The sequence below is a fragment of the Eschrichtius robustus genome, chromosome 2 (genome assembly GCF_028021215.1).
Source record: "Eschrichtius robustus isolate mEscRob2 chromosome 2, mEscRob2.pri, whole genome shotgun sequence".
Lineage (NCBI taxonomy): Eukaryota > Metazoa > Chordata > Mammalia > Artiodactyla > Eschrichtiidae > Eschrichtius > Eschrichtius robustus.
Window position 1 is genome coordinate 165400049 of NC_090825.1, and position 27733 is coordinate 165427781.

Sequence of the window (27733 nt, forward strand, 5' to 3'; positions counted from 1 at the left end):
GGTGGTTATGCCGCATTCTGTGTCGCTGTGACCGGCACTTGCCGCGGCGGTCATGGGGTGGACAACCGGAAACTCCAGAAACCGAAAAATGGTGAGTGTGCGGGGTCTGGTGTGGGGAGAGGGGGGCGGTGGGACTGATGGAACCGGGCCTCCCCCGCGGCCAACTCCAGAGTCTGCGGACCCGAGTCAGCTGGTGGCGCGCCACACAGCCTAGGGGCGGGGTCGACAGCCGGGACCCCCGGGTGTCCTGTCCTGTCCCTGCGAACCCGAGTCTCCCCACACGGCGCGGTGGCCATAGGGAGGGACTCGGGGCAATCGTGACTCGGTCTCTGGGGTACACGTGTGGGAGCCGCTGTGGTCTGGGGGTGTCCGGTTCCCCCTTTCTCTCCAGGGGAATCATTTTACTCTCACTGTTTTAAATGTTTGAGGAGCAGGATCTGAAGTCCACAACCCTGTCCCCCCAGCCTAGCTCTTCCTAGGGCTGGCAATAAATCCCTAAATTTACAGATGTTTCCCCGCGTTCCCAAATCCCGTCATCCTCTCTGCAGTTCATAGTATCACTAGTAACTGTTTTTCTCCGTGGTAAGTTTCAAACGGATGCAGTATTTTAATTGTTTAATCATTTATCAACAGAGCCATGGATGGCTCTTTTAAAGATTTACTGTTATGGCTATTTTACTTGAGAGGAAAGCAGAGAACCACCACCTGGGATATGTTATGTGGAATGCTTGTGCCTCTCCTCTCAAAATCTTTCTTAGTCACGGACATCCTGTGGGAAGACCTTTGGGTGGAGGATCCTCTTGAGAAACTTTCCTGGGTGATCTTTTTTCAGCACTGCCTCCATTCCTGAGTTTCTCTCTTTGAAAAGATTTATTCACTTATTTGAGACTCAGTTTTTCAATAAGTGTAAATTTTATTTAAATTTACAATATTTAAATATACAATTTTTAAATTTATTTAAATTTACAGTAAGTGTAAATTTTATTTAAATTTAGACCTGGGGAGACAGTATAAAGTTTTTCCAAAGAGGCAAGAAAGGTGAATTTCAGAAAAAAATTTCATTATTACATTCCGTGTATTAAAATTTTTGTTTCCTTTTTTTTTTTTCCCCCACCCTGAGCGGATGTAGTAATATTCTGAGGTCTTTTGGGTGATTTCCAATGGCATATCAGGACTTCGACTTGCAAAATCTAGAAGTGTTCCAATACGATTGTTTACAAATCAGTTTCTTTTTTTGGAATTAATTCATTGACATCTTCATTTTCCGATAGGACTAGATGTTTTGGGATTTTCCTGTTGAACAAATAAAATTGCCTTACAGTCTTCTCTCTTCCTTTACACATAAACACTGGGTTGAGTGATTTTTCTGGATTATTGAAACACTGGGTTTATGTCATTTAAATTATCATTGGTGATCCAAAGTATTGTGACTGGAGCAGAGGCCTGAGGCCAGTGACTCCAAACTAAAGTTTCCATCTGGAGCCGGCAGTGGGGGGTTTTCTTTGGCCTAGATGTTTTATGTTTGAGTTCTGCATCCATGATATAGGTGCACTCGGAGTGTATTTTGTGTATTAAAAAAGTCTGTGGTCAGGAGTTCTGTCTCCTGGACAAAAAGTTTATGAATTTGGGAGTTTAAGTCGGATCTTAAACTGAATCTGCCTGAGAGTTTCCTCACTTGTGAGAATGTGAGGAGAGTTCTCTCCAGTGACTGCTCAGGTGTCCCTACCCTCCTTCACCAGGGACTGACCCACCTTAGGGGTTATATCTCAACCTGGGTATCTAGACCCCAAGCTTGGGAATGTGTTTAACTTTCTGAATGAGGGTTTTCATTCTTAACTGTGGGCAAGCAGGCTTCTTATCTGAGCTGATTTGAATATTTGTGTTTCTTTTCTTTAGATGCCTTTATCTATTGGATATTTCAGTCCTTTAACTCTAGTTTCCCTTAGCAGTTTACAATTTTATTTCCTTGGTGAGTGTATACGATTTTTGATTTCTTAGGCTTTGAAAAATATAAGTTGATTGAAAAATATTTGTGTAAGGCAAGAAAATCCTGGAACCAAACAGAATTTCTGCTCCTTTTAGGCACCGGAATCTTAAGCTGTGAGATGGGTATGTTTATGTTCTCAGGCACACTTTTCATTTTTAGATCAGTTTTTGTACGTGCTTGTCCCTAGAGAACTTTGTTATTTAAAAGGCTGTACAATTCTTAAGGCAAGTGAATTTCTACTTGTATTGATGAGTGAAAAAAACTATTGAATTTCTGTTTTAATTGATATGAGAAAAACTATTCAAACTTAGGAAATTCTTTGAAAATCCTAGTAGGTTTCTTCATGGATTAAATGCAAACCCCTAATGCATTATAATATGCTACTCATTCCTGACCATATCCTGAGTGTGAAATATAGTGGAGGGACAAACTATGATGTCGTTTGTCCTTTTAGTTAGACATTTGAAGTTTTTCACTTTCTACAGTTTGCAGTTTTATACCCAATAGTGTTTAAAGAATTAAATTTAGAATGATTTCCTATGTAGAAAAATTAAAATAAATTTAAAGTAGCAAAAGTTAATTACAAACAGACTACTAGGTAGGAAAGTATGGTGTATATAAATTTCTCTCAATTTTAAATAATGCTTGTAAAGGATTTAAAAAATTGTAAGGTATGAAACAGTGAGATTTCCGTTTTTTAGAACATTTTAGGCTTACAGAAAAATTGATCAGAAAGTACAGAGGGTTTCCACTTGACCCCTCTGCATCCACACAGTTTGTACTATTTTTTTACATCTCATATTATTATGGTATATTTGTTACAATTGATGGATCAATATCAATGCTATAAAGTCCACTGTTTATATTAACCTTGACTCTTTGTGTTATACAATGTAGGGATTTTGGCAAATGTATAATGACGTGTCCATCATTTCTGTATCATATAGAATAGTTTAACTTTGCTAAGGATACCCTGTGCTTCACCTGTCCATTCATCCCTCCCTCAAACCCCCAAATCCTTCCCAAGCAAAGATCTTTTTACTGGCTCATAGTTTTATCTCTTCCAGAATGTCCTGTACTTGGAATCATACAGTATGTAGCCTCGTAAGAGTGTCTTCTTTCGCTTAGCGATATGCTTCTAAGTTTCCTGTTTCGTTCAGGCAAATTATGCTCAGAGACTGAGACTGTCTTTGCCAGTAATTTATTTAACACAGGTTCACTGCGGGAATTATAATTTATATTTCACAAGTCAATAGCAAATAGGATAATGTCTCTTAATAAGCCCGTAAAGACATAACATACCTCAAACCAATGATAGTTTAATTACACTGTTGTTCCAGCCAAAGGGAAGATGAAAGAAATAAAGTCCAAATTTAGTTGAGTTGCACCTTTATATGAATTGGTTCTTGATAGCGTCAGTCCTTCCAACTAAAAGCTGGGTATCAGATGCCCGCTTAGATCCCTCCCTGCTGGGCAAAGGCACTAGTGTTGGCAGGCAAGGTAGGCTGCTTGGTCCAGGGGCCATTTCATGGCTTGCACCACTGCCTATGAGGAGTAGGCTCGCCAAGGCAGAAACAAATATGTCTCTTCTCTTCCTGAGACTGCTGCTTGGTTTAACGCCACTGCTATCCAAGAGTAACCTGGCCACAGCAGGAGCAAGTGTCTCATAATCTTCTGAGAGTTTTTTAGATTAGCAAAGAGTAGCCTTACCCAGACTGAACACTCAAATTAAGTCGTCACAAATTCTTGGTGTTTAAAGTTTAAATAAATGTCCATCATATAATTGTCACTCCTCCACATGTTCATAATGATAAGCACAATTTTGATGGCGTCATCCTGACATGGCCTCCCAAAGTAAACAAATTCACTCTTGGACCAAAATATCTTTACTTGACCCATAAACAAGTAGATCAAAACAACTTCACTTAAGCCATAAATGCATAGATCTGAAATTATAACAAACCAGTACACATCAGTTTCCTCCTTGTCTGTTCATGGCTTGATAGCTCATTTCTTTTTATCACTGAACAATATTTCATCATATGGATATACCACTGGTTGTTTATTCATTCTACTATTGAAGGATATCTTGCTTAACTCTAAGTCTTGACAATTATGCGTAAAACACCTATAAACACTGATTTGCATATTTCTGTGTGAAGACAAGTTTTCAACTCATTTGGGTAAATATAAGTATACAAGGAGTATAATCTAGGAGCTAGATCCTATGATACGGGTATGTTTAGTTTTGTGAAAAAACCGCCTGTCTTCCAAAGTAGGCATACCATTTTCCATTCCCATCAGCAATGAGTAAGGATTCCTGTAGCTTTACATCTTCATCAATATTTGGTATTCTGAGTGTTTTGTATTTTACCTGTTGTAATAAGCGTTTAGTGGTATCTGTTTGTTTTATTTGCAATTTTCTAATGACATTTGATGTTGAGCTTCTTTTCATATGCTTATTTAACATCTGTATATCTTTATTTTATTTTATTTTATTTATTTATTTGTTTATTTATTTTTGGCTGTGTTGGGTCTTCGTTACTGTACGAGGGTTTTCTCTAGTTGCGGCGAGTGGGGGCCACTCTTCATCGCGGTGCGCGGGCCTCTCACTGTCGCGGCCTCTCTCGTTGTGGAGCACAGGCTCCAGACGCGCAGGCTCAGTAGTTGTGGCTCACGGGCCTAGTTGCTCCGCGGCATGTGGGATCTTCCCAGACCAGGGCTCGAACCCGTGTCCCCTGCATTGGCAGGCAGATTCTCAACCACTGTGCCACCAGGGAAGCCCTGTATATCTTCTTTATTGATGTGTGTGCAAATCTTTTGCCCATTTTTTTCCTCATGTTTGGGACTTTATTTTTTTTCCCCAGGGATTCTTGCTTTATTTTCAATTTTGGCCCTTTTTTTTTTTTTTTTGGCTGTGCCACACAGCATGTGGGACCTTAGTTCCCCAAACAGGGATCAAACCCGTGCCCCCTGCATTGGAAGCGTGGAGTCTTAACCACTGGACCACCAGGGAAGTGTCCCGAATTTTGCCCATTTTTAAACTGGATTGTTTGTCATCTTACTGTTGCATTTTAAGAGTTCTTTAGATATGTTGGATACCAGTCCTTTGTCAGATAAGTGTTCTGCAAAGATTTTTTTCCCAATCTGTGACTGTCTTTATATTCTCTTACCACTGTCTTTTGTAGCACAGGGGATTTTAATGAAGTGAAGCTTATTGTTTTCTTTCTTGGATCTTGCTTTTGGTGTTGTATCTTAAAATTCATCAGTTAACACAAGATCACCTTGATTTTCTTCTATGTTATCTTCTAGAAGTTTTTTACTTTTGCATTTTACATTTAGAGCTATGGTCTATTTTAAGTTTTGTGTAAGGTCTGTGTCTAGGTTTACTTATTTGTTTTTGCATGTGGATATCCACTATTTCCAGCACTGTTTGTTGAAAAGACTTTCTTTTTCCCATTGAATTGCCTTTTAGTCCTTTATTGAAGATCAGTTGGCTATATTTCTCTGGGTCTATAAGAAAGCAGTTGACTTCTGTATTCTCAGTCTTGCTATACTCTCATTAATTCCTGGAGTGATCTCTAGTGTTATGGTTTCTTTCAGATATTTTACATAGAAAATCATGTCATACACAACAAAGACAGTTTTATTTCTTTCTTCCCAATCTGTATACATTTTATTTCCTTTTCTTGCCTTATTGCATTAGCTAGGTCTTCCAGTACAGAGTTGAATAGGAGTGGTGAGAGGAGACTTCCTTACCTAGTTTCTTATCTTTCAAAAAAAAAGCATCTAGTTTCTCACTATTGTGATGTTGCCTGCAAGTTTCATGAAGATGTTCTATCTCAAGAGCCTGAACTCCCCTCTATTCCTAGTGTGTTATCATAAGTGGATGTTAGATTCTGTCAAATGCTTTTCCATTTTACTTACACTCCTTTCATTCCTGATATTACTAACTTCTGTCTACCCTTTTTTCTCAGTTAGCTTGACTAGACCTTTATCAATTTTACTGATTATTTCAAAGCACACCAGCTTTTGGTTTTGTTGATAGTCTGTATTTCTGCAATTTTTATGTCTTCCCTAATTATTTCTTTTTTTGGTCATTTTACTTATTTTTATTGAGATATAATTGATATATTACTTTCAAGTGTACAACATAACGATTTAATATTTGTATACATTGTGAAGTATTACCACAATAAGTCTAGTTAACTAGACTAACATCATCACACATAGTTACAGTTTTTTTTTCTTGTGATGAAAATTTTTGAAATTTCCTCTCAGCAACTTTCCAATATGCAATAAAGTATTATTAATTATAGTCACAATGCTGCACATTATATCCCCTGACTTATTTTATAACTGAAAGTTTGTAACTTTTGATCTGCCTTCACCTATTTCACCCACCCCTCAACACCCCCCTCCCCCACACACACACCTTCACGTCCCACCTCTGGCAGCCACCAATCTATTCTCCATATCTGTGAACTTGGGTTTTTTGGGTTTTTTGTTTGTTTGTTTTGCTGCGTGGCTTGCAGGATCTTAGTTCCCTGAACAGGGATTGAACCCAGGCCCACGGCCGTGAAAGCACCACATCCCAATCATTGGACTGCCAGGGAATTCTCAGGGTTTTCTTTCTTTGTTTCAGATTCCATATATAGGTGAGATCATATAGTATTTTTCGTTCTGACTATTTCACTTAGCATAATACCCTTAAGGTCCATCCATGTCACAAATGGCAAGATTTCCTTTTTAATGACTGACTAATATTCCATTATATATATATGTGTGTGTGTGTGTGTGTACACATTTTTAAAATCCATTCATCCATCATTGGGCACTTAGGTTGTTTCCATGTCTTGGCTATTGTAAATAGTGTTGCAGAGAACATGGGGGTGCAAATATTGGGTTGACCAAAAAGTTTGTTTGGATTTTTTAATTTTTTGAGGAACCTCCACACTGGTTTCCATAGTGGCTTCATCAATTTACATTCCCACCAACAATGCACAAGAGTTGCCTTCTCTGCACTTCCTCACCAACACTTGTTAGTTTTTGTCTTTTTGATAATAGTCATTCTAACAGGTGTGAGGTGATATCTCATTGTGGTAGTAATGTTGAGCACATTTCATGTACCTACCGGCCATCTGTATGACTTTGGATGAGTATCAGTTCAGATCTTCTGTTCATTTTTTTAAATCAGATTGTTTTTGTGCTGTTGAGTTGTATGAGTTCTTTATATATTTTGGATAGTAATTCCTTATCAGATATGATTGCAAGTATTTTCTCCCACTCAGTAGTTTGCCTTTTCATTTTGTTGATGGTTTCCATTGCTGTGAGAAGCTTTTTAGTTTGATGTAGTCCCACTTGTTCACTTTTGCTTTTTTTGCTTTTGTCTTTGGTGTCAAAACCAAAAAAATCATCTCCAAGACTGATGTCAAAGAGGTTACTGCCTGTGTTTTCTTCTCGGATTCTTATGGTATCAAGGCTTATGTCAAGTCTTATGCCATTTAAAAAATTTTTTTAATTGGAGTATAGTTGATTTACAATGTTGTGTTAGTTTCAGGTGTACAGCAAAGTAAATCAGTTATACACATATCCACTCTTTTTTAGATTCTTTTCCCATATACGTCATTTCAGAGTATTGAGTAGAGTTCCCTGTGCTATACATACAGTAGGTCCTTACTATCTTTTTTTTTTGAATAAATTTATTTATTTATTTTTGGCTGTGTTGGGTCTTCGTTGCTGCATGCGGGCTTTCTCTAGTTGCAACAAGTGGGGGCTACTCTTCGTTGTGGTGCACGGGCTTCTCATTGCGGTGGCTTCTCTTATTGTGGAGCATGGGCTCTAGGTGTGCAGGCTTCAGTAGTTGTGGCACGTGGGCTCAGTAGTTGTGGCTCACGGGCTCTACAGCGCAGGCTCAGTAGTTGTGGTGCATGGGCTTAGTTGCTCTGTGGCATGTGCAATCTTCCCGGACCAGGGATGGAACCTGTGTCCCCTGTATTGGCAGTCAGATTCTTAACCACTGCACCACCAGGGAAGTCCTCTATTTTTTATATATTAGTGTGTGTATGTCTATCCCAATCTTCCAATTTAGTTAATCCATTTTGAGTTGATTTTTGTGTATGGTGTAAGATAGTGGTCCAGTTTCATTTTTTTGCATGTAACTATCCAGTTTTCCCAAACCGTTTATTGAAGAAACTGTCCTTTCCCCATTGTATATTCTGGGTTCCTTTGCCAAAAATTAATTGACTATATAAGCATGGGGTTTTTCCTTAGACTTTTTATTCTGTTCCACTAATCTATATATGTCTGTTTTATGCCAATACCATACTGTTTTGATTACTTTAGCTTTGTAATATAGTTTGAAATCAGGAAGCATTATGTTACCAGATTTGTTCTTTCTCAAGATTACTTTGGCTATTCAGGGTCTTTGTGGTTCCATACAAGTTTTAGTATTGTTTGTTCTATTTTGTGGAAAATGCCATTGAAATTTTGATAGGGATTGCATTGAATTGTTCATTGCCTTGGGTAGTATGGACATTTTTGCAATCCAAGAGGGCAAAATATCTTTCCATTTATTTGTATCTTCAATTTCTTTCATCAACACCTTATAAATTTCAGTATACAAGTTTTTCACGTCCTTGGTTAAATTTATTCTCGGGTATTTTATTCTTTTTAATGCAGTTGTAAATAGGATTGTTTTCTCTTTTTTTTTGTCATTGAAGTAGAGAATTTTTTGGTTTTTTTTTTTTACAAAAGATAAAATTTAAGTTTAGACTGATGTTTCCACAGGACTACAGGATTTTAGTCTGTCTAGTAAATGTGTATCTCTTTTCTCTCAGACTGAAATTCCTGGTTTTCAAGAGTTTGATCTAATTAGAATATGATCTGATTTGCTAATTACTAGTTTGCTTTTTTTTAAATTGAAGTATACTTGATTTACAATGTTGTATTAGTTTCAGGTATACAGCAAAAGTGATTCAGTTATATATAATCCTTTTTCAGATTATTTTCCATCATAGGTTATTACAAGATATTGAATATAGCTCCTTGTGCTAAATAATAGGTCCTTATTTATATCTATTTTATATATAGTAGTGTGTAACTGTTAATACCAAACTCCTAATTAGTATAGTTTTCTTAATTTCTCTTTTTGATAATTCATTGTTAGTGTATAGAGATAGATTTTTGTATATTGTTATTGTATCCTGCAGCTTAACTGAATTTGCTTATTGGTTCCAACAGATATGATGGAGTCTTTAGGGCTTTCTATATATAATGTCATGTCATCTGCAAATAGTGATGGTTTTACTTCTTTCTTTCCAATTTGGATGCCTTTTGTTTCTTTTTCTTGCCGAATTGTTGTAGCTTATCATCCAGTACTATGTAGTGGGCATCTTTGTCTTGTTCCTGATCTTAGAAGAAAAGCTTTCAGCTTTTCTGTATATTAATTTTGTATCCTGCAACTGTACCAAATTCATTAATGAGCCCTAGTAGTTTTTTGGTGATGTCGCTAGGATTTTCTATGCATAGAAATTTTACTTCTTCCTTTCCAATTTGGATTCTCTCTCTCTCTCTCTCTCTCTCTCTGATTGCTGTGGCTAGGACTTCCAATACTATGTTGAATAAAAGTGGCAAGAGTGGGCATCCTTGCCTTGTTCCTGATCTTAGAGGGAATACTTTCAGCTTTTCACTGATGAGTATGATGTTAACTGTGGGCTTGTAATATATGGTCTTTATTATGTTGAGGTACATTCCCTCTATACCCACTTTATTGAGAATTTTTATCATAAATGGATGTTGGATTTTGTCAAATGCTTTTCCTGCATCATTCGAGATGACCATGTGATTATTTTCCTTCATTTTGTTAATGTGGTGTATCACATTGATTGATACGCAGCTGTTGAACCATCCTTGCATCCTTGGAATAAATCCCACATGAACATGGTGTGTGATCCCTTTAATTTTTTGTTGAACTTTGTATAATAATAGTTTCTTCAGGATTTTTATATCTACATTCTTCCTGGCCTGTAATTTTCTTGTGGAGTCCTTGTCTGGTTTTGGTATGAGCAGAATGTTGGCCTTGTAAAATGAGTTTCAAGTGTTCTGTCCTATTTTTTGGAAGAGTTTGCAAAGGATTAATATTAGTTTTCTCTAAATGTTTGTTAGAATTCACCAGTGAAGCCAGCTGGCCCTAGACTTTTCTTTGATGGGAGGTTTTAGATTACTGATTGCATCACCTTACTAGTAATTGGTCTGTTCAGATTTTCTATTTTTTCATGATTCAGTCTTGGGAGGTTGTATGTTTCTAGGAATTTCTTATAGGTTGTCCAATTTTGGGGGTGTGTAATTGTTCATAGAAGTCTCTTCTGATCCTTTGTATTTCTGTGGTACCAGTTGTAACATTTCTCATTCCTGATTTTTTAATTTAATTAATTAATTAATTTTTAAATTTATGGCTATGTTGGGTCTTGGTTTCTATGTGAGGGCTTTCTCTAGTTGCGGCAAGTGGGGGCCACTCTTCATCGTGGTGCGCGGGCCTCTCACTATCGCGGCCTCTCTTGTTGCAGAGCACAGGCTCCAGACGTGCAGGCTCAGCAATTGTGGCTCACGGGCCTAGTCGCTCCGCGGCACGTGGGATCTTCCCGGACCAGGGCTCGAACCCGTGTCCCCTGCATTGGCAGGCAGATTCTCAACCACTGCGCCACCAGGGAAGCCCTTCATTCCTGATTTTATTTATTTGGATCTTCTCTTTTTTGTCTTCGTGAGTCTAGCTAAAGGTTTTCCAGTTTATCTTTTATTTTTTTAACATCTTTATTGAAGTATAATTGCTTTACAATGTTATGTTAGTTTCTTCTGTATAACAAAGTGAATCAGCTATATGTATACATATATTCCTGTATCCCCTCCCTCTTGCATCTCCCTCCCACCCTCCCTATCCCACCCCTCTAGGTGGACACAAAGCATGGAGCTGATCTCCCTGTGCTATGTGGTTGCTTCCCACTAGCTATCTGTTTTACATTTCGTAGTGTATATATGTCATTGCCACTCTCTCACTTCATCCCAGCTTACCCTTCCCCCTCCCCGTGTCCTCAAGTCCATTCTCTACGTCTGCTTTTTTATTCCTGTCCTGCCCCTAGGTTCATCAGAACCTTTTATTTTTAGATTCCATACATGTGTGTTAGCATACGGTATTTGTTTTTCTCTTTCTGACTTACTTCACTCTGTATGACAAACTCTAGGTTCATACACCTCGTGACAAATAACTCAATTTCATTTCTTTTTATGGCTGAGTAATATTCCATTGTATATATGTGCCACATCTTTTTTTTCCATTCATCTGTCGATGGACATTTAGGTTGCTTCCATGTCCTGGCTATTGTAAATAGTGCTGCAGTAAACATTGTGGTACATGACTCTTTTTGAATTATGGTTTTCTCAGGGTATATGCCCAGTAGTGGGATTGCTGGGTCGTATGGTAGCTCTATTTTTAGTTTTTTAAGGATCTTCCATACTGTTCTCCATAGTGGCTGTATCAATTTACACTCCCACCAACAGTGCAAGAGGGTTCCCTTTTCTCCACACCCTCTTCAGCATTTATTGTTTGTAGATTTTTTGATGATGGCTATTCTGAACGGTGTGAGATGATATCTCATTGTAGTTTTGATGTGCATTTGTCTAACGATTAGTGATGTTGAGCATCCTTTCATGTGTTTGTTGGCAATCTGTATATCTTCTTTGGAGAAATGTCTATTTAGGTCTTCTGCCCATTTTTGGATTGGGTTGTTTGTTTTTTTGATATTGAGCTGCATGAGCTGCTTGTATATTTTGGAAGTAAATCCTTTCTCCGTTACTTTGTTTGCAAATATTTTCTCCCATTCTGAGGGTTGTCTTTTCGTCTTGTTTATGGTTTCCTTTGCTGTGCAAAGGTTTTTAAGTTTCATTAGGTCCCATTTGTTTAATTTTGTTTTTATTTCCATTTCTAGGAGGTGGGTCAAAAAGGATCTTGCTGTGATTTACGTCATAGAGTGTTCTGCCTTTGTTTTCCTCTAAGAGTTTTATAGTGTTTGGCCTTACATTTAGGTCTTTAATCCATTTTGAGTTTATTTTTGTGTATCGTGTTAGGGAGTGTTCTAATTTCATACTTTTACAGGTAGCTGTCCAGTTTTCCTAGCTCCACTTATTGAAGAGGGCTGTCTTTTCTCCATGGTATATTCTTGCCTCCTTTATCAAAGACAGGGTGACCATAGGTGCGTGGGTTTATCTTTGGACTTTCTATCCTGTTCCATTGATCTATATTTCTGTTTTTGTGCCAGTACCATATTGTCTTGATTACTGTAGCTTTGTAGTATAGTCTGAAGTCAGGGAGCCTGATTCCTTAGCTCCGTTTTTCTTTCTCATGATTGCTTTGCCTCTTCGGGATCTTTTGTGTTTCCATAGTAATTGTAAAATTTTTTGTTCTAGTTCTGTGAAAAATGCCACTGGTAGTTTGATAGGGATTGCATTGAATCTGTAGGTTTCTTTGGGTAGTATAGTCATTTTCAAAATGTTGATTTTTCAAATCCAAGAACATGGTATATATATATCTCCATCTGTTTGTATCATCTTTAATTTATTTCCTCAGTGTCTTACACTTTTCTGCATACAGGTCTTTTCTCTCCTTAGATAGGTTTATTCCTAGGTATTTTACTCTTTTTGTTGCAGTGGTAAATGGGAGTGTTTCCTTAATTTCTCTTTCACATTTTTCATCGTTAGTATATAGGAATGCCAGAGATTTCTGTGTATTGATTTTGCATCCTGCTACTTTACCAAATTCACTGATTAGCTCTAGTAGTTTTCTGGAAGCATCTTTAGGATTCTCTATGTATAGTACCATGTCATCTGCAAGCAGGGAGGGACAGTTTTACTTCTTTTCCGATTTGGATTCTTTTTATTTCTTCTTCTTCTCTTATTGCTGTGTCTAAAACTTCCAAATCTATGTTGAATAATAGTGGTGAGAGTGGGCAACCTTGTCTTGTTCCTGATCTTAGAGGAAATGGATTCAGTTTTTCACCGTTGAGAACGATGTTCGCTGTGGGTTTGTCATATATGGCCTTTATTATGTTGCGGTAAGTTCCCTCAATGCCTACTTTCTGGAGAGATTTTATCATAAATGAATTTTGTTGAAAGCTTTTTCTGCATCTGTTGAGATTATCATATGGTTTTTATCCTTCAGTTTGTTAAAATGGTGTATCACATTGGTTGATTTGCGTATACTCAAGAATCCTTGCATTCCTGGGATAAACCCCACTTGATCATGGTGTATGATCCTTTTAAAGTGCTTTTGGATTCTGTTTGCTGGTATTTTGTTGAGGATTTTTGCTTCTATGGTCATCAGTGATATTGGCCTGTAGTTTTCTTTTTTTGTGACATCTTTGTCTGGTTTTGGTATCGGGGTCCTCCCCTCTGCTATGTTTTGGAAGAGTTGGAGAAGGATAGGTGTTAGCTCTTCTCTAAATATTGGATAGAATTCCTCTGTGAAGCCATCTGGTCCTGGGCTTTTGTTTGTTGGAAGATTTTTAGTCACAATTTCAATTTCAGTGCTTGTGAGTGGCCTGTTTATATTTTCTCTTTCTTCCTGGTTCAGTCTTGGAAGGTTGTGCTTTTCTAAGAATTTGTCCATTTCTTCCAGCTTGTCCATTTTATTCACATATAGTTGCTTGCAGTAGTCTCTCATGATCCTTTGTATTTCTGCAGTGTCAGTTGTTACTTTTCCTTTTTCATTTCTAATTCTGTTAATTTGAGTTTTCTCCCTTTTTTTCTTGATGAGTCTGGCTAATGGTTTATCAATTTTGTTTATTTTCTCAAAGAACCAGCTTTTAGTTTTATTGATCTTTGCTATCGTTTCCTTCATTTCTTTTTCATTTATTTCTGATCTGATCTTTATGATTTCTTTCCTTCTGCTAACTTTGGGTTTTTTTTTTTTTCTTCTTTCTCTAATTGCTTTAGGTGTAAGATTAGGTTGTTTTATTTGAGGTAGGATTGTATTGCTTGTTTCTTGTTTCTTGAGGTAGGATTGTATTGCTATAAACTTCCCTCTTAGAATTGCTTTTTCTGCATCCCATAGGTTTTGGGTCGTCGTGTTTTCATTGTCATTTGTTTCTAGGTATTTTTTGATTTCCTCTTTGACTTCTTCAGAGATCTCTTGGTTATCAAGTAGTGTATTGTTTAGCCTCCATGTGTTTGTATTTTTTACAGATTTTTTCCTGTAATTGATATCTAGTCTCATAGCATTGTGGTCGGAAAAGACACTTGATACGATTTCAGTTTCCTATATTTACCAAGGCTTGATTTGTGATCCAAGGTATGATCTATCCTGGAGAATGTTCCTTGAGCACTTGAGAAGAAAGTGTATTCTGTTGTTTTTGGATGGAATGTCCTATAAATATCAATTTAGTCCATCTTGTTTAATGTATCATTTGAAGCTTGTGTTTCCTTATGTATTTTCATTTTGGATGATCTGTCCATTGGTGAAAGTGGGGCGTTAAAGTCCCCTACTATGATTGTGTTACTGTCGATTTCCCCTTTTATGGTTGTTAGCATTTGCCGTATGTATGTATTGAGGTGCTCCTATGTTGGGTGTGTAAATATTTACAATTGTTATATTTTCTTCTTGGATTGATCCCTTGATCATTATGTAGTGTCCTTCTTTTTCTCTTGTAATAGTCTTTATTTTAAAGTCTTTTTTGTCTGATATGAGAATTGCTACTCCAGCTTTCTTTTGATTTCCCTTTGCATGGAATATCTTTTTCCATCCCCTCACTTTCTGTCTGTATGTGTCCCTAGGTCTGAATTGGGTCTCTTGTAGACAGCATATAAACGGGTCTTGTTTTCGTATCCATTCAGCCAGTCTGTGTCTTTTGGTTGGAACATTCAATCCATTTACATTTAAGGTAATTATCAATATGTATGTTCCCATTACCATTTTCTTAACTGTTTCGGGTTTGTTTTTTAGGTCTTTTCCTTCTCTTGTGTTTCCTGCCTAGAGAAGTTCCTTTAACATTTGTTGTAAACCTGGTTTGGTGGTGCTGAATTCTCTTAGCTTTTGGTTATCTGTAAAGGTTTTAATTTCTCTGTCTAATCTGAATGAGATCCTTGCTGGGTACAGTAATCTTGGTTGTAGGTTTTTCCCTTTCATCACTTTAAATATGTCCTGCCACTCCTTTCTGGCTTGCAGAGTTTCTGCTGAAAGATCAGCTGTTAAGCTTATGGGGATTCCCTTGTATGTTATTTGTTGTTTTTCCGTTGCTGCTTTTAATATTTTTTCTTTGTATTTAATTTTTGATCGTTTGATTAATATGTGTCTTGGCATGTTTCTCCTTGGATTTATCCTGTATGGGACTCTCTCTGCTTCCTGGACTTGATTGACTTTTCTTTCCCATGTTAGGGAAGTTTTCAACTATAATCTCTTCAAATATTTTCTCAAACCCTTTTTCTCTTCTTCTGGGACCCCTATAATTCGAATGTTGGTACATTTAATGTTGTCCCAGAGGTCTCTGAGACTGTCCTCAATTCTTTTCATTCTTTTTTCTTTATTCTGCTCTGCAGCAGTTATTTCCACTATTTTGTCTTCCAGGTCACTTATCCTTTCTTCTGCCTCATTTATTCTGCTATTGATTATTTCTAGAGAATTTTAAATTTCATTTATTGTGTTGTTCATCGTTGTTTGTTTGCTCTTTAGTCCTTCTAGGTCCTTGTTAAACATTTCTTGTATTTTCTTCATTCTGTTTCCAAGATTTTTGGATCATCTTTTCTATCATTACTTTGAATTCTTTTTCAGGTAGGCTGCCTGTTTCCTCTTCCTTTGTTTGGTCTGGTGTGTTTTTACCTTGCTCCTTCATATGCTGCATATTTCTCTGTCTTCTCGTTTTGTTTAACTTACTGTGTTTAGTGTCTCTTTTTTGCAGGCTACAGGTTCGAGTTCCCATTGTTTTTGGTGTCTGCCCCCAGTGGTTAAGGTTGGTTCAGGGGCTTGTGTAGGCTTCCTGGTAAAGAAGACTGGTGCCTGTGTTCTGGTGGGTGGGGCTGTATCTTGTCTTTCTGGTGGGCAGGGCCGTGTCCAGTGGTGTGTTTTGGGGTGTCTGTGAACTTAGTATGATTTTAGGCAGTCTCTCTGCTAATGGGTTGGGTTGTGTTCCTGTCTTGCTAGTTGTTTGGCATGGGGTGTCCAGCACTGGAGCTTGCTGGCTGTTGAGTGGAGCTGTGTCTTAGGGTTGAGACAGAGATCTCTGGGAGAGCTCTCGCCGATTGATATTACATGGGGCCGGGAGGTCTCTGGTGGTCCAGTGTACTGAACTCGGCTCTCCCACCTCAGAGGCTCAGGCCTGGCACCAGGCTGGAGCACCAAGACCCTGTCAGCCACCTGGCCAGGTACGTGGGGAGTTTCTTGCCCTCTGGGAAGTCTGAGGTCTTCTGCCAGCGTTTAGTAGGTGTTCTGTAGGAGTTGTTCCACATGTAGATGTATTTTTGGTGTATTTGTGCGGTGGAAGGTGATCTCCACATCTTATCCCTCTGCCATCTCTACTGGATATCTGTCTTATATTTTAAAAGCTCTTAGTTTCATTGATTTTTTTTTTTTACTCTCTTTTTAGTCTTTTTCATTTATTTCCACTATGATCTTTGTTATTTCCTTCATTTTATTAACTTTGGCATTTGTTTTTTCTTCTTTTTCTAATTCCTTGAGGTGTAAAGTTAGGTTTTTTGAGATCTTTTTTGTTTCTTGATTTATCAGTGTCACTATGAACTTCCCTCGTGGAAATGCTTTTGCTGCATCCTGTAAGTTTCAGTATGTTGCACAATAGTCCCCCTTTATCTGCAGTTTTGCTTTTTACAGTTTCAGTTACCTGAAGTCAACTGTGCTCTGAAAATATTAAATGGAAAATTACAGAAATAAACATTTTTTAAATACTTTAAACATTTTTTTAAATAAAGTTTTGAATTGTGCATTGTCCTGAGGAGTGTGATAAAACTTTGTGCCATCCTGCTCCATCTTGCCTGGGATATGAATCATCCCTTTGTTCGTTGTATCCACACTGTGTGTGCATGTGTATGTATAGGAAAAAACATTATATTTGTGGGGTTAAGTACTATTCATGGTTTCAGGCATCCACTCAGTGTCTTGGAATGTATCCCTCACAGATAATGGGGTTCTACTATATTTCCAGTTCATTTGTCTCATGGTACTTTTTAAAATTTCTCTTTTGATTTCTTTAACGTATTGGTTGTTCAGTATCATGTTTAATCTCCACATGTGAATTTTCCAGTTTTCTTCTCATAATTGATTTCTAGTTGTATTGCATTGTGGTCGGGAAATATGCTTAATATGACTTTAATCTTAAATTTATTAAGACTTGTTTTGTGGCCTAACATATGCTCTCTCCTGGAGAATGTTCCATGTGCCCTTGAGAAGACTGTGTATTTTGTTGCTTTTGGCCGGAATGACTGGCCTAATATGTCACTGAAGGCCAATGTTTCTTTATTGATTTTCTGTCTGAATGATGTATCCACTGATGAAATTGGGGTATTAAAGTCCCTTTCTGTTATTGTATGGCTTTCTACTTCTCCCTTTAGATCTGTTAAATTTTGTTTTTTATATTCAGATGTTTCTATTTTGAGTGCATAAATGTCTACAAATGTTATATCCTCTTTTTGGATTTACTCCTTTATCATTATATAATGACCTTTTTTGTCCCTTATAACAGTCTTTGTCTTAAATCTATTTTGACTGTTACAAGTATAGCTACCCCAGCTTTCTTCTGGTTTCCATTTGCAAGGAATATATTTTTTCCATTCTTTCAGTCTTTGTGTGCACTTTTATCTCAGGTGAGGTTTTTGTAGCCAGTATATAGGTGAGTCTTTTTTTCTTTAATCCATTCAGCCACTCTTGTGTTTTGATGGGAGAATTTATTATTTCTTTTACACTTAAAGTAATTATTGATAGGTATGTCCTTATTGCTATTTTGTTCACTGTCTTCTGGCTGTTTTGTAATTCCTATTTTCCTGTCTTCTTCACTTGCTTAGATTCCTGTCTTTTTCGGTATGCTTAGATTCCTTTACCTTTATGTTTTGTGTATCTACCACAGGCATACCTCAGAGATATTGCAGGTTCAGTCCACTGCAATAAAGCAGTTATCACAATGAAGCAATTATCACATGAATTTTGGTTTCCTAGTGTATATAAATCTATGTTTACCCTATATTAAGGTCTATTAAGTGTATAATAGCATTATGTATAAAAAGTGTACATACCTTACTTTTAAAATACTTTAGAGCTAAAAAATACCAACCATCATCTGAGCCTTCAGTGAGTCATTGTAGTAACATCAAAGATCATTGATCACAGATCACCATAACAAATAGTATAATAATTTAATAATTTGAAAGGAGAAAGGGGAATCAAGATGACAGGGTAGGGGGATGTGGAACTCACCTACCCCTACAAACACATCAAAAATACTTCTACAGTTCTCACAGAAAATTAACTGGAACCTGGCAGAAGAACGTTTTTGGTTTTTTTTTGGCCCACGCCGCACAGCTTGCAGGATCTTAGTTCCCCAACCAGGAATCGAACCCATGCCCCCTACAGTGGAAGTGCAGAGTCTTAACCACTGGACCACCAGGGAGGTCCCCAGAACTTCTGTACAACCAAAGCTGCAAGAAAGATCTCCATGTAACTGGGTAGGACAGAAAAAAAGACATCAGGTTGGGATCTGTGCTCCTGAGAGGGATCTGAAAGGAAGAGAAGGTCCACACGGGCAGCCCCTCACCTTGGGGAGCAAGCAGGTGGAGGCACAATCTGTGCGTCCCAGTCCTGGCATCCTGTGGAGAGGAGACTAGCCCCCTTGGCTGTTCGGAGAACTACTGGGACAGTCAGAAGGGCTGGAGAATCCAAGACACTACTCGCAAGGAGTGTGCACATGCTGACTTGTCCACAATCAGGGCAGAGAGAGCCTGGCACTGGCAGCTGCTGCCTCACCACTCCCCAGTCTGAATCGGGCGAATACCCCGGCCCTGCACACTCCACGCCACAGCCTGGTGGGAGATATGGGCCAACTGGGCCCTGGGAAAAGACTCGGTCTGGACACAAAGATCAAGGGTCTTGAGTGTGATCTTGGTGGGGCAGCTGGAAGCAACCATTGTCCTTGTGCACACAGGGCGGCACCCCAGGAATCCCGGGCAGACAGGCCCTGGGAGAGGACTCAGTCAAGCTGTGCAGAGACAGCCCGGAGAGCCCGGGGTGTGATCCGGTAGGGCAGCAGCAGACATTGTCATGCGTACAGGAACATGCAGCAGCTCATCTCTCGTTGCCCATAACTGGCGATTCCCTATGCATAGGGCAAATGAGAACACCCACATCAAAGTGGGTGGAAGCTGAGGCACAGTCTTACCATAACCACCCCCCCTCCGCATGGCACTCCACCTTCAGGAAGGGACTCAAAACTCCAGGCTTCTCCTTGAGGAGCAAAGGGTTTAGATCCCACACTTGGCACCCCAGCTTTTACGAGTCACACATGAAGACAAGCCCCCCAAACATCTAGCCTTTCAGGGGTCAGGGGCACAACTGCACAGCATGTGGGATCTTAGTTCCCTGATCAGGGATGGAACCCGTGCCACGCCCCCTGCAGTGGAAGGGCAGAATCCACTGGACCACCAGGGAAGTCCAAAAACATCTAGCTTTGAAAACCAGTGGGGCTTGTGTCCATGAGACCAACAAGGCTATAGTGAACTGAGAACAGTTCTTAAAGGGTCTTTTCTAATGTTTCACCTGTTTATATCTTTTTCAGACATAGCTTATTTTATTGCAATTCACTTTATTGCACTTTACAGATAATGCATTTTTTGCAAGTTGAAGGTTGGTTGTAACCCTGTGTGAAGCAAATCTATTGGCACCTTTTTTTCAATGGCATTTGCTCACTTTGTGTGTCTGTCACATTTTGGTAATTCTCACAATATTTCAAATTTTTGTTACATTTGTTATGGTGGTCTGTGATCAGTAATCTTTGATGTTACTGCCACCACTTGCTGAAGGCTCTGATGATGGTTAGCATTTTTTAGCAATAAAGTATTTTTTTAACATCTTTATTGGAGTATAATCGCTTCACAATGGTGTGTTAGTTTCTGCTTTATAACAAAGTGAATCAGTTATACATACACATATGTTCCCATATCTCCTCCCTCTTGCATCTCCCTCCTTCCCACCCTCCCTATCCCAGCAGTAAAGTATTTTTAAATTAAGGTATGTACATTGTATTTTTATACATAATGCTAGTGCACACTTAACAGAGTACAGAATAGTATAAATATAACTTTTACATGCACTGGCAAACCAAAAAATTCATGTGATTTGCTTTATTGTGGTAGTCTGGAACTGAACCCTCATTGTCTCCAAGGTATGCCTGTACCTTCTAATGAATTTCTTTTACTGTTTCTTGTAAAACCAGGTGTATTGATGTCAGAGTCCCTCAACTTTTCTCAGAAAGTATTTCTCTGTCACTTTTTTTTCCTGAGATGCAGCAGTCCTAGAGATTATTTTTTTATTACAAAGGCTTATCGGCTTTTTACATTTTTTTATTGAAGTTTAGTTGATTTATAGTGTGTGTTCATTTCAGGTATACAGCAAAGTTATTCAGTTATTATATATATATTCAGTTATTTTATTTATATATATATAATTATTTTCCAGATTCTTTTCCCATATAGGTTATTATAAAATATTCTCCCTCACTTTTTTTTAAAGTATTTATTTATTTACTTATGGCTGTGTTGGGTCTTCGTTTCTGTGCGAGGGCTTTCTCTAGTTGTGGCAAGCGGGGGCCACTCTTCATCGCGGTGCGCGGGCCTCTCACTATCGCGGCCTCTCTTGTTGCGGAGCACAGGCTCCAGACGCGCAGGCTCAGTAATTGTGGCTCATGGGCCCAGCTGCTCCACGGCACGTGGGATCTTCCCAGACCAGGGCTCGAACCCGTGTCCCCTGCATTGGCAGGCAGATTCTCACCCACTGCGCCACCAGGGAAGCCCCTCCCTCACTTTTGAAGAATAATTTTGCTTGACACAGAGTTGTAGGACGGTGTTTTTTACCTTGTGCACTTTAAATATTTCATTCCATTCTCTTCTTGCTTGCATAGTTGGGGTTTTTTTGTTGTTTTGTTTGTTTTTGGTATGTGAATGTTTACAGCAGCTTTATTCATAATCACCAAAACCTGGAAACAACTCAGATGTCATCTGGTGAATGAATAAATTATAGTGCATCTGTACAATGCAATCCTACTCAGCAATAAAAAGTAATGAACTATTTAATATATGCAACAACATGGATAAATCTTATATATATATTTATTGCTAAGTGAAAGAACCCAGATTCCAAAGGATAAATACAGTGTGATTCCAGTTATATGATATTTCTTGCTTGCATAGTTTTTGAAAAGAGGTCTGATTTAATTCTTATCCTTAAGTAAAACTAAGGTTTGTTTTTTCCCTCTGGCTTCTTTCAGAATGTTCCCTTTGTCTTTGATTTTTCTCCAGTTGAAAATGATGTGCTTGGCAGTGCAGTTTTTGGCGTTCTTTTTTTGTTTTTCATGTTTTGTGTTTTTCTTAGCTTCCTGGATCTGCAGTTTGCTGTCTATCACTAATGTTAGGAAAATCTCAGTGATGATTGCTTCACTTATTTTTTTGTTCCTTTCTGCTTTTCTATCAGGTATTCTCATTGTGTGTATTTTACACCTGCTGTCATTGTTCCAAAGTTCTTAGATGTTGTATTCTTTTTTGTCTTTGCATTAGGCCCTGGTGGAATAGTCTCTTTTGAGGATAGACCTTGTTAAGAATAGCTGTTTCAAAATAGCTTCTTTCTGTCTTTCCAATTTTGGAAACAGTGGTTTGCTCTGTGTCTTCAGTTCTTTGTTTTTTTTTCTTGTGAGGTTAGGAATGATGGTTTCTAAGTTCATTATACAATGAACAAGAAAAGAGAAGTCTCTGTCTCCAGTTTTTTATGTTTGACTGCTGACAGCTTTGAAGCCTCATCCCTCCTTCCTCCTCTTGTGACCCACATGTATCCATGATGATAGGAAAGCCTTAGTTATCCTTCCTTTGGCAGTGACAAGAGATTCAATTCATGCCTGCTCCTGCCCTTGTACGTGAACTCTCTCTTCAGTCCACCCACAACATCAACTAAAAAATAAGTCCATGTACTTTTCCTTACACTCTCAAGCCATTTCATGCCTTCTTGAGAGGCCTGCCTTACTCCCCAGAGACCTCAATTATGGAAGTAATAAACCCTTTTGTACACTATTGGCAGTGTGTGGTGTCATCAACTTACGTATTCCTATACTCGGGGCTGGGCTGTTATGCTTCTGTGCACCATATGGGAGCTCAGAAATGAGAGATGTTGGGAGGATTGCCTCTGGAGTGGCTGGCCAGGAAACTTCCACCTGAAATTAGAGAATGGAGGTTTTACATTCTTTGGAGGAAAGTGCTGTGAATCCTTTATGTGTTATATAATCATGGGCAGATTCACCATCAGACCTTTGTGGAGTGTAGTGAATTCCTGTGCAATATGCAGCTCTTAACCTGTTCCTCAAGGTTATTTAGCAAGGGCTTTGACCAAAAAGAAATCTTTTAGCACTTTATCATTTCATTATGTGTGCCTGTGTGTGCTAAAAACTGGTGAGAAGCAGCCCTGAGGCTCATTGTGTATAGGGTTTTGTGGAGGTCTAAGTAATTTTGTCTTTTTAGCATGTCATATCATGTGAAGTTGTCTGAGCCTTAAGTTCTGAATATTCCTAGCTCCATGAATGGGACAGAGAGAGAATGGAGAAAATGAGTCTGCAATAAATTTTACACAAGCTAAAAGTACTACTTCTTTACAAGAATATTTTAATCTAGCCAGTTGCACCTGGCTATTTCTAATCACCTGGAGTAATTCTCAGGCCAGTATGGCAAACTGATCCTTGTCACAAGTTGGATTTCCACAGGCCTCCTGGACTCTCATGTTTGGTGATGGGAATAGAAGAAAAAGCTTCCAGTTCTTCACTGTGTTTTATTCCTTAAAAACTCCTGCAGATTTGACCTCATACATCAATGGAGTGTACTGAGTTAAATGGTGTGTAATAACAAAGGAGATGAGTTTTTTTCACAAGAGACTGATTTGTTTAAAATGATATTTGATTCATTTGTGTAGCATTTCTCTCATTTCTCCAAGGTGCTCTAGACCCTGACATCAGAGAGCAATAACATTTAAAGTGATCACAGTGAAAATGAATAAATAATTTGCATGTGTTCATTATGCTGTTAAATTCATGAAGAAGTAAGTAAGGACATAGAGTCAGTTTCTGATGACCAAGACATAAAATAAATGTTTGAAGGTGACAGAATCATATGTAATCTTCCTGTAAATTGAGTATAAATCCCCAGTTCTGTCAGACTCGCATGTCTTACTGGAAACATATTTGGGATGTTTTAGGACCCAGTGACCTTCGAGGATGTGGCTGTGAACTTCACCCAGGAGGAGTGGGCTTTACTGAATCCTTCGCAGAAGAAACTTTACAGAGATGTGATGCAGGAAACCTTGAGGAACCTGGCCTCAGTAGGTAAGCATGACAACATTCCTTCACTTCTTCAGTTAGGGAACAAGTATTTCTTGCCCATCAACACTGTTCCAAGATGTGGAATATGGAAAAGGAATACAGTAGTCCCCCCTTATCTGCAGGGGATACATTCCAAGACCACCAATGGATGCCTGAAACTGCAGATAGTACTGAATCCTATACATACATACCTATGATAATAAGTTTAATTTAGAAGTTTGGTGCACAGTAAGAGATTGATAACAATAAGTAAGACTAGAACACGTATAATAGACATGAACTTAACAGGCCTAAGTGTTAAGTGTCCATAACTTTTGCAGTTTGAGATCAGACAGCAAAACTAAGATCAATTTCTTTTTCCTTCTTCACAATTTCACGATAGAAGATTCATTTTTCCTATAGATCTTAGCAACATCAGTGTATGATTTTTTTCTTCCCTCAAATTAAGAACTTTCATCTTTTCACTTGAAGCACTTTATAACTTTTCTTTGGCATATCCTAATTACCAACATCACTATTCTTGCACTTTGGGGCCATCATTAATTAAAATAAGGATTACTTGAACACAAGCACTGCAATACCACCACAGTGATCTGAAAACTGAGATGGCTGCTAAGTGACTGATGGGCAGGTAGCATATGCAGCATGGATACACTGAACAAAGGGATGATTCACATCCTGGACAGGACAGAGCGGGACGTTGCAAGATTTCATCATACTACTTGGAAGGGTGCACAGTTTAAATTAATATTTTCAGACTGCAATTGACCGTAGGTAACTGACACCACAGAAAGCAAAACTGTGGGTAAGGGGGGACTGCTGTACATTGGTAAATAAACTAAGCATGGTCACAGCTCATCGTGGACCTAGAATCTAATATTTTTCTATAATTTCCAATAATTTGCATTATTTTTCTGGGTTTGCATTTTAGGAAAAAAATGGGACAATCATAACATTGAAGATTGGTACAAAACCCAAGGGAGAAAACTAAGGTGAGTCACACACACAATAGATAGCAATGTGCCACATGAGAATCCTGGTATGTCATAAACTTTTTAAAATAAGCAAAAAAACAACCCCAGCTTCAAAGTTATCCTTAAATTTTTTTCACCAAAAACATTTACTTAAACATGACATAGATGTCCAGTGTTTTTGGAAACAATATTAAGAAACCCAATATATTAATATTATTGTTTTCATAATAGCTATGTCAAGTCCTCTTACAGAGCTTTCAGTATAAATCACCCTCAAAAAATTCAGAAGAGCAAAAAACCTTCCCTTTTGCTATAAAATATAAAAATGTAATTCTAATACCCTACTAATAAATGTGAAATTGTTAAAGAAATCATTAATAATTTCTCATTTTTTACAGAAGTCATATGGTAGAAAAACTCTGTGAGAGCAAAGAAGGTAATCAAGATGGAGAAACTGTCAGCCAGATTCCAAATCTTAAGCTGAACCAGAAAACTCTTCCTGGAGTAAAACCATGTGAATGTAATGTGTGTGGGAAAGTCTTCATGCGTCATTCATTCCTTAATAGGCACATCAGATCTCACAGTGGACACAAAGCATATGAGTATCATGAATATGAGGAGAAGCCATATAAATGCAAGGAATGTGGGAAAGCCTTCAGTTACTGCAAATCTGTTCACAGACATGAAAGGACTCACACTGGAGAGAAACCCTATGAATGTAAGGAATGTGGGAAAGCCTTCACATGGCTCACAACCTTTCGAAGACACATGATAACACACACTGGAGAAGGACCCTATAAATGTAAGGAATGTGGGAAAGCCTTTAGTTGTTCCACTTCATTTCGAGCACATGAAAGAACTCACACTGGAGAGAAACCCTTCATATGTAAACAGTGTGGTAAATCCCTCAGGTCTCCTCTAGGTTTGCGAATACATGAAAGAAGTCACACTGGAGAAAAACCCTATGAATGTAAGCAGTGTGGTAAAGCTCTCAGTTGTCCCAGTTCCTTTCGAAGACATGAAAGGATTCACACTGCAGAGAAACAATATGAATGTAAACAATGTAAGAAAACCTTCAGTTCTCCTCTAGGTTTGCGAATACATGAAAGAATTCACACTGGAGAGAAACCCTATGAATGTAAGGAATGTGGTAAAGCCTTCATTTCTCTTTCAAGCATTCGTACACACATGATAACACACACTGGAGACGGACCTTATAAATGTAAGGAATGTGGGAAAGCCTTCATTTGTCCCAGTTCGTTTCGATCACATGAAAGGACTCACACTGGAGAGAAGCCATATGAATGTAAACAGTGTGGTAAAACTTTCAGTTGGCCCAGTTCCTTTCGAATACATGAAAGAACTCACACTGGAGAGAAACCCTATGAATGTACAGAATGTGGGAAAACCTTCATTTATCGCACAACCTTTCAAGGACATGTGAGAAAGCACACTGGAGAGAAACCCTATAAATGTAAAGAATGTGGGAAAGCCTTCATTTCTCCCTCAAGTGTTCGAACACACATGATAATGCACACTGGAGATGGACCTTATAAGTGTAAGGAATGTGGGAAAGCGTTCAATTTTCCCAGTTCATTTCGAATACATCAAAGAACTCACACAGGAGAGAAACCCTACGAATGTAAACAATGTGGCAGAGCCTTCAGTTGTTACACATCCTTTCGAACACATGAAAAAACTCACACTGGAGAGAAACCTTATGAATGTACAGAATGTGGGAAAGCCTTCATTTATCGCACTACCTTTCGAGGGCACGTGAGAATACACACTGGTGAGAAACCCTACAAATGTAGAGAATGTGGGAAAGCCTTCAGTCGACCCAATTCCTTTCGAAGGCATGAAAGATCTCATACTTAATAGAAACCTCTTGAATGTAAGCAATGTGGGGAAAACATCAGTCGGTCTTCATTCTTACATGTGAAAACTCCCACTGGAAAGAAACCCTATATGTGTAAGAAATCTGAGAAAGCCTGATACAAATTAATCCATGTATAATGTTCCAGAAAAAAATAACATGAAAATAATTCTTAGAGTTATATTGTTTTTATCAGTGCCTCATTCTTAAAGGGGATCTCTCGACTGGATATTTACTACTTACGTTCCGAAATGAACACTGAAGTGAGAGAATACTGTGAGTACTCTGTAAGCAGTACTACATAATGATTAACAGGTATTGTTTTGCCCTTAAATCAGTTAACATTTTTTTCTTTTCATTTTGAAGCCTGTTTGATCCATGGTTGAATTGACATGTATTTCTAATATGCAGGTTGGTTTAATTTTTATGTTTTGATTGTTTTGTGTGGGGATATTGATAAATGACATTTTGGTACTTGTTGGGATTTTCGTACTGGCCTCCTGTAGTGTCAGGTATTGGATATTCCTTACCCATATATAGTCCATCCTCCTTATGAGAAAATCTACTCTTGTTTTGGCCAGAAGAGCCTTATTTCATTTTCCTTGCTAGTAAAAGATGGCATAAATTTGTAAATATCATAGTGTATATAGTCTCATGTGAATTATTTCTATGTTTTGCCCTTTGCTCTTTGTCATTCCTTCTGGCTAGGATTTGAATAATAAAGAGTTTGCATTAACACATCATTGACCAGGGGATTTTTGCAGAAACTAACACCTGTGGCCGGTGATTTGTTATGTAAATGAATATTGAAACACCCACGTTTGAGTAAATATCAACAACTTTTTTTTGCACTTAATGTATTTATTTGAAACTTCGTACCTGTCTTACTTAAAGCAGTCTAATATTTCTTTAGAGTGTGATAGGCAGTATAGCAAGCACCTCTGTGCAGGGGAACAAAACATCTATTACAAACATAGTGTGTTTCACTGCGCTTTCCCCTGGAAGAGCAGACTTTCTGGCGGCATTTTTTTTTTGGTCTTATGGGTATTATTTTCTCTAAAATATGTTCTTTTATTTTACCTGATAGTCAACAGGTGGATCTTTGCGGGGTACTCTTTTAAAAAACGCCACAAGAAGGACCAGGTGCGGGACTACCGCTGCATTCACCAGAATGGTCAGTTACCCATTCTCTAGCTACTGCTAACAAAAATTGCTTGTAAGTCATTTTATTCTGTGCATTAAGGCTACAATAAATTTTAAATGCATTGAATAAACCACAGTT

The 27733-nt window shown here is 38.2% G+C and overlaps 1 protein-coding gene across 1 annotated transcript; it reads left to right on the top strand.

Moving 5' to 3' along the window:
* On the top strand, positions 1-26590 carry ZNF14 (zinc finger protein 14). The gene is made up of 4 exons (XM_068534711.1): positions 1-91; positions 23478-23604; positions 24533-24593; positions 24974-26590. The coding sequence occupies exons 1-4, from the start codon at positions 53-55 to the stop codon at positions 26451-26453; spliced, it is 1707 nt and encodes a 568-aa protein (XP_068390812.1). The 5' UTR covers positions 1-52; the 3' UTR covers positions 26454-26590.
* The last annotated feature ends 1143 nt before the right edge of the window (positions 26591-27733 follow it).

What these genes read in the sequence shown, in the direction of transcription:
- ZNF14 (XM_068534711.1), top strand. Translation starts at nt 53, where the DNA reads ATGGGGTGGACAACCGGAAACTCCAGAAACCGAAAAATG. An exon ending in ACTCCAGAAACCGAAAAATG is followed by an intron (nt 92 to 23,477) that starts GTGAGTGTGCGG and finishes GGGATGTTTTAG; the next exon opens with GACCCAGTGACCTTCGAGGA. An exon ending in GAGGAACCTGGCCTCAGTAG is followed by an intron (nt 23,605 to 24,532) that starts GTAAGCATGACA and finishes TTTGCATTTTAG; the next exon opens with GAAAAAAATGGGACAATCAT.